The 7,698-nt window shown below is 44.5% G+C and overlaps 2 protein-coding genes across 2 annotated transcripts; both read right to left on the reverse strand.

The window, feature by feature from the left end:
• Window positions 1-138: 138 nt before the first annotated feature.
• On the reverse strand, window positions 139-3,321 carry JH06_4476 (hypothetical protein; the record flags this gene model as incomplete). The annotated part of the gene is made up of 4 exons (XM_014671307.1): window positions 139-734; window positions 765-856; window positions 899-977; window positions 1,008-3,321. The coding sequence occupies 4 exons, from the start codon at window positions 3,319-3,321 to the stop codon at window positions 139-141; spliced, it is 3,081 nt and encodes a 1,026-aa protein (XP_014526793.1).
• A 2,602-nt stretch (window positions 3,322-5,923) lies between these two features.
• On the reverse strand, window positions 5,924-7,447 carry JH06_4475 (hypothetical protein; the record flags this gene model as incomplete). Its single annotated transcript, XM_014671306.1, has 9 exons — window positions 5,924-5,946; window positions 6,023-6,312; window positions 6,344-6,544; window positions 6,577-6,662; window positions 6,693-6,747; window positions 6,777-6,913; window positions 6,951-7,139; window positions 7,172-7,321; window positions 7,352-7,447. 9 exons carry the CDS (start codon window positions 7,445-7,447, stop codon window positions 5,924-5,926), a joined length of 1,227 nt encoding a protein of 408 aa, XP_014526792.1.
• Window positions 7,448-7,698: the final 251 nt, after the last annotated feature.

Below are 7,698 nucleotides of genomic sequence, written 5' to 3' on the forward strand. Positions count from 1 at the left end.
ACTGGAGAGAATTCCAACTCACGAAATGTATAGTTGTCATCATGCTATGCATGCATCCCCACACTATTGATTATTGCTTTGCTGAGAACTCCTCTGTATAAACAAAATGTGTTACAAACAGAATGCAAAACAAAGCGATTACTCTAAATCCTCCGGCATCCCTAAATCATTTTCATCGACTGCTGCAGGCATTTCCTCTTCTGCTTCTTTCCATCGCAAATTCAGACCAAAGCACAATACAGATCCATCTTGAACTCCTGCCAGAAGGGCTCGACTATCCGACGAGACACAGACACTGTCAATTCGCAACTTGGGAGAAGCCAGAACCGTGTTCAGACGCAAATCAGGAAGTGTAAAAATGCACAAATTATAGGAAGATGCACAGAACAACCATTTTGAGTCCTTGGATGTACACATCGTGTGAATGCGCCTGACATCTGCTCGTTTGTAAAGGAGATAACCATTTACATCAAAGCAGAAGAGATAGTTCGGTAGATTGGAATGGAGAGATGTCACAGAGATCAATACGTATCCTGTCCAGGTAGTAACCATGTGAGTTATGCGATAATTTGGTTTTGGCAACTTCTTGTCCTCTGTTACCGGTTTTTCCACATACTGAGCCAAATCAATCACCTGAACGAAACGCCCATCACGTAAATTAAAGAGATATACTTGATTAGCAGCTGTTGAGGCTACAATCAAATCGAGATCACGACTAGCTGAAACTTGTAACACTATTCTTCATTCTTATCATTCTTTCATACCCTTTGTAGGAAGTCCTGGTAGGATAAGACGAGGCAGTTGGGATACTACGGTGTTCTGCTGTACAGTCGAGTCCGTGGCAACACCTTCGTTTCTGATCCTGAGTCCAATCACTCACTCTTACTCAATATTCCACACTATCACCAAACCCTCACGCGAGCCCACGATCACTTCCGTTGCATCCTCAGTGAGCGCTATACAGGTACCAACAACCGCTAATGATGAACCTCCTTCCTCATTCCTACCATTATAGTGTAATCGACTCTGCGCTGCATCTCCCTGTAAGCTACTGATGGTGACGGTACTATCAAATTGGCCTGTGCTGAAGAGACGCTGCAGCTTCGGGTCCACACACAGTCGAGCTCGCATCTGCGACAGCACCGTCTGTTCCTCCATCGGGGTTGCAGAATGGACAACACGACTGCGAGCTGAAGTAGGGAAGGCATTGGCTGAAGGGAGGTATTTGTGAACCGGTTTATCGGACGGTTGGAAGGTAAAAGGAAGCAATTTATGGCCTGGTTGTGCAGCATAGTACTTGTGCAGACTCACACATCCCTGAGCATCAACAGACAGAACTTCCTTGTCATCTTCACGATATACCAGACTCACCAGACTGCTAGAATGTTGGGTTGCCACTGGTTGTGGGTTCAATACAGTTCCAGGCAGGATCTTCAGACCCAATGCTGCCAGAGCCTCAGCTGCCGAGAGACGTTTCGGATGGGGGGTAACAAATAACTGCGAGGGCGTTTGACCAAAGTTGGCAATCTGGGCTTCAATAGCTTTGCGCTCTTCAGGATCGGTGATCGACTCCATATCTACCATTCCCTCATATGTGAGATAATAAAACACATTGTAAGCCTTCTCAGCTTCTTCACCTCGTTGTTTGTATCCAAAAATGAGATCAATCCAATCACTCAAATGCTCACTAACGTAATCACTCTCCAATGCCTGCATGTTAATTCTCACAAACTCTTCCGGCGAAGATGCCCATGGAGGGAGAATCACGTCATTCAGAATGGTTCCATCTTGACGAGTACCCAGATCCAATCCATTCATGTTTCGAAGGAAATGGGGCGAATAGAAGAACTCTGGAGTCAGCTCCTTGAGATCTCCCGAACTAGTGAGCACTCGTGTCCATGCTTCCTCAATACTATGGAACAGACGATCCGCCCAGTCAAAATGACCTCCCTGCAGTTTTGCTGCCAGCTCTGCGAAAGGCTCCATACGCACCAGATAGTTCAGTACAGTTCCCACATTGCTGTAATGAGACCCATACATGAACTTAGGAATATCGCCTCCTTCCATGGCATTATATCGCTCCATAAACCCCTCCAAACGCTCCTCATTGAGCGCTCCAATCGGCTTGCTGAGATCTCGGAAGGACTCAGGCTTGGTCAGGTCGAGCTCTTGACTGGTATAATCAGCTATCACCCATGGGAACACTGGATACTGCTGGATATCATTGTAGGTACGACCAGCAGCCATGTTTAGTTTCATCAGATATTCGAAGTTCGACATTTGACGGGTCCGCCATAGGGAAGTCCAATCTGCTTTGGCAACAAGTTGAGCAGGACTGTAGAGATGCTTAAAGAGAGGACGATCCAGCAAGTACTTCGGCTTCTGTAACATCAATACATTGAACACTTTCTGATAATCATCACCAATTGGGAAATTCCAGAAATACGACTTATTGTTTGCCATAATTTCCAGTCCTGTGGGCATAAGGAGATAACGACGACGATACACTTCAGTGATGGCGTTAATCTCCCATTTTCTTACGTGTAACTCTTTCTTGGCTCCTTCATGTCCCTCTGCGAAACTCTCAGGGAAGAAATACACATTGGCAGGAGTGATATCAGTACGTCCCTTGACAACACACATTGGTAACACCAGCTCCATCTGCGTCGAGAATACAACTCGCTCTCCATGAGTGAATTTGAGGTCCAAATTGTTTACCTCCTCTTCCACATTCAATCCATTGGGTGTCGTAGGTGTACCAGCCATATCATCATCTGCAGGGAGACTTTCCTGCTCCTGCTGTTTCTTATACACACGGAGTTTCAACAATTCCTGCTCTTTGGACTCATTCCGGCCCTTACTGCCACTTAAGTCCCGACCAATATGCCGGTGTGGTCTCTCGTGCCAATCCCGCTTGAGTCGGTTTCGAAGACGTTTCTCTGTCTCCTTGCGGTCCAACTCGTAATAAACACGTTCACTCTCGCTCTCATTGAAGCTCTCTACACCATGCCACATCGAAGGACCAAAGACCAGCTCTCGCCAAAGCTTCTTCATGATCTTGAGACCATTTGTCTCACGCTCCACAATCGAGAGCATTGATTCCTTCTCGAACGACTCCTTGAAGTGAATCACCGTCTCCTCCATTTCTTCTGACAGTCTCTGATTCAGAGGTGAGTCCTCGCTCTTACAGCGGATCTCAAGACGAATACTCTCGATAAGACGTTTGTCAGCTACACTGGTGAATGAATCCTTATAGGCCAAAAGGACCTTATTCATACCATCCACAGCATTCTTGAAGACCTCATGTGTGAATACTTCCATCCATGTATTGTATGTCTGGAGATTCTGAGCCTTCACAGTTTCCAGACGCTGAAGAATGCTGAATGCTTTCTCATCCAATGTCACCAGAAGAGTAGCGATATTCCGCAGACAGAGAGCCATCAGATCCCAATATCGTCCTGCTAGTTCCTCCCAGGTGGCCTGCAAGACTTTGGCTTCCTTCGAGTCCACATTCGAAGACAAACTGACAGTAATTCGAGTGCAGATACCAATGATGCTAAAGAGTGTGAACGAAGTGGTCAGAATTAACTGATTACTCCAATCATTCTTTGGCAACTGAATTTCTGCTGTTTTTGGCTTAAAGATAACGCCCAAGTTCAATAGTAACGACTCCAGCAATCCCACCAATGACTCAATCTCGTTCTTCACACCCTTCGCACTCTGTCCCCCACTGTAGAGACGGCGCATCTGATACACAATGGCTGCTTCGAGAGCTCGTAATAAGATCGGAAGTACTCCCTTCTCGAGAAGAGGTGTGAATGAAGGTTTGCTGCCATCACAGAGTGCATTATCAGTAGCAGATACCAATTGAGGTGCCAATTCCGACCAGAATCCCAGCGCCACCTTCAACAACTCGAAGCTGGAATCCGTCAACAGATTGACCTCAATAAGTGATAGAGCTCGAGTAGACTGAATGGTATCTCCTTGTACTTCGATCATACGAGGAACTTCAGGCGTGATACCGAGTGTGTAGCAGAAGGTAAGATACGAAGTCATAGCATAGCCCTCAAAGAACACCTGACCGTTGGGATCCTTCCGTTTGGGTTTCTGAGATCGTATACTCTCTTGGAGCTGTAGAAGAATACCTTGCAACAGTGGTGTGAACAGTTCTGTATATGACAACAAAGGTACTCCTTTCGATTCGATATCATTCATTCCCTTTACCATAGGGATCAAAGTCAGAGATTCTATAACCTGTCGGATCTGTTCGATAATCTCCCAACCACCCATCCGAGCTAGAATATAAGTGGAAGCGCAACATACGAGGATCTGACGTGCCTTATCTCGAGTCGATTCGATTTGTGTCATTGCATATAGAATCACTAGTGAACGGATTGCTATTGTTGACTGAGCAATGATTACACGATTGCTTGATGAGGAGGTTACACCTTGAACCAGACTCAAGAGATGACTGAGAGCCAAATCTCGCACAGCATCCTTTGCTTGGCATAAAGCCTCCAGCAGCACATTCAGAATGAATGGATATTGAATCGCAAGAGGTCGTCGACCATCAACCACACCTCTAGCAACACTCTCTGGCTACAGATGAAGTAAGCTAATCATTCGTACCTTGATTCCGAGCGCAAAATCCATGAGTGATTGATAGATGCTCGTTGTTACAGGGTTGTCATTCAAATAGTCAGCAATACCCGAACACTCATTATTCTTGAATTCATTAATTCCACAGGCAAGTTTAGCAGCCGGACTGGAGGCTATCCAGAAACAATGAAGACAACGAATTGCCTGAACACGTACTTCTTCGAGTTCATGACACATACACTTAAAGAAGACAGTATATGCCTTGCAGAGACAGAGTGACTGGAGGAAATTAGGTTTGATGGCAGCTAAAAATGAGAGAGTCCTAATATCCATACGTTGTGTGAGGAAATGATATAGAATGTTGAGAATAGGCAAGAGCAAGTCACCATCATCAACCATATACAACACACTTAACAGATAACTGATATCAACACGATACATCGTACTATCACTCTCCAAGAGGGTTTGAAGCATCTCACTAATACTCTGCTGCAACTCCAAAACACCATCTTCTGTGAAGGATGAATCTCGCTTACAACTATAGGGAGATGGCTCACTATAATAGATTTTCACCAGAGCTTGAAGCAGCGGACGGATTCCAACGTGCGACTTCACAAAACCTGGATCCCTCACAACGATATCACCTAGCATCCTCAGGACAATGACATGCGTAGACCATGGAGCAGAGCCCCAGACCGAGAAGTCAAAGAGGAGATAACGCATCCCAGCAACATACAATTCTGAGTCCACTTTGAGAGCCTCCACAATCTGTTGAATCACGGTCACCAGCTCCACAGAGAGATGAGAGGGAGGACAACGTCGAAGAAGAATAGCCAGCAATTGCACACCTCCATTGTTCTTAAATGTAATGAGCTGGCTACGATCTTCCTGCAGTAAAATTGCTAGCAAGGAGAGTGCCTGAGCATATGCTCGAGAAGGCAACGGCTGTGGAACGAGAGATGGAAGATGGGCTACAGACACTTCTGAGGAGGCAGGAACAAACATTGGCAGGATTACGGGAACACCACCCACTAGAAATGACTATCGAAACGGACTCCTACAGGAAGCAAGTGTCTGTGTCAGAGTGCTTTCAGCCACGATACGTGTTCCTTCACTCACTGTAGCCAAGACATTCTGATTCGAACAATCATAACAGACTTCATCACGTGTGTTTCGAGCTTCAAAATAGCATGAACACTAGAATCAAAGTCGAATTATACTCCTACTCGTTCAAATAGTCGTTGCTGAATAACACTCCATTGATCAGCCGAAGGAGTCTCACAGAGAGAGTAGGAAGGTCCATGATGTAACATATACAGCTGATTCATCTCCACTTCGGAGAGAGAACTTTGCATCATTCCCATCGAACACATCTGGAATCGGTAATCCTGACCATCACTCACAGTGGATCCCAAAGTCTCACTTCGAGCAAATGTCAAAGAGACGGATCCCTTTACACCGCCATCCAGATTCTCCGGATACGTGAATTTGTCTTCAACAAGCAAGCGATCATTACAGAATACACTCAGTGTGCTTCGCCACATACTCTTCTTAACATGGGTCACACCAAGCCAGAACCATGTATTATCTCTTACATCCAATGGTGTACGAATACACGACTCCTCACCCTTTTCACTCAAACAGCGAATAATAAACGTCTTCTCTTGAATACCTGCTTCAATAGCTCGTCTGTTCACTCCTCTCAGGGCAAATCTATCTCTCAACATTATTTCATCTCACTTACACTGGCAAAAATGATGCATTATGAGGGAATGACTCAATTCGAATCCAGCAGAACAATGTATATCCATTCTTGGGCCAACCACAGGTTGGTGATGCAGTGAGACCGCCTGCAGGTTCATTCCATGAAAAGAAGGATGGAGGGGCATTAGCCGGCTGAGCGATTCGAAGCAATGTACTCAGATAGTCTCCGGATCGGAACACACTACCTAATCATCCCTCACCCTGATTCTATACCCAGGCTTGGATTCATCTGATTCTGAAGCGAAAGTACCTAATCTGAAGGGCAACAACATCGTTTTGAGATCCTGAGGACGAACATTCTAATCTGAGAGAAAGAAAGAATCACTTACATGAGATGCAAGAGTATAGATAAAATCGAAGATGATCTGTACAGTATCTTCCGACCTAGATGAAACCAGAAGATCGCAACTTACAACTCACAATCAAAGCTAGGAATTTCCTCTGGCTTGGAGGCATCAAAGACATTGTATTTGTGAATAGACATGAGCATAAATATGAGTTTGCGAAGAATATCCATCTCAAAGAAAATCTCCACATTGTGAATGCGCTCCTGAACATAACATACAAAATCATTTTCCTACATTCACACAATCAATCATGAATGTCAAAATCTGCTTTTGGAGGTCTGGAGTGAGTTTCGGCAGAAGACCAAATAGCAAGGTTGGAAGGTACTGCCTCTTGACAATAGCCTTCTTTTTCAGAGGTACAAAGTCTGCCACACCATATCTCCACTCAATCCGATCCTCGTAAAGCTTCTCAAGAAGCACTTTCAGTGACTAGATTGTAACACAATAAGTATTCACAATACATCAAAAAGATCTCCACAACACTTCTTAATCACGTTTTTCAACCAAACCGAGTTGTACAGAGAAGATAAATCTTTCAATCCAGATCGGAACTCTTCAAGATCCGCTGACTTACGATTTTTTACTCTACTATCAAGCTTTTCCCATTCTGCCTATACGTAAGAGAAACGACACAAACAAACAATCCACGATTTATCCATAATGGATTGCATCACTTCCTTAAAGACTGAGTCTCCGTAGTAGTATTGGGGAGTCACAGTCTCTTCCTTTTCTTGCATGACCTACATCCACTGTTATCTCTGTTAAGAACAATAATGGAGTGCATAACCTACTAGAGAATGAATAATTGTCGCATTCTTGTACTAGTAGATAACCGCGGTTCTCTTTTGTACTCATTATCGAAATGGATACTTATGATATCCAATTGTTTTGTTCCGATGCACTTTCACTTTGCTTGTTCAACAAACAACCAACCCAAAAACTAGCTTACAATTCATCATCATCATCACTTCCTGCCTCAGCTCCAGAA

Source organism: Blastocystis sp. subtype 4 (genome assembly GCF_000743755.1).
Source record: "Blastocystis sp. subtype 4 strain WR1 chromosome Unknown seqid_0174, whole genome shotgun sequence".
NCBI lineage: Eukaryota > Bigyra > Opalinata > Blastocystidae > Blastocystis > Blastocystis sp. subtype 4.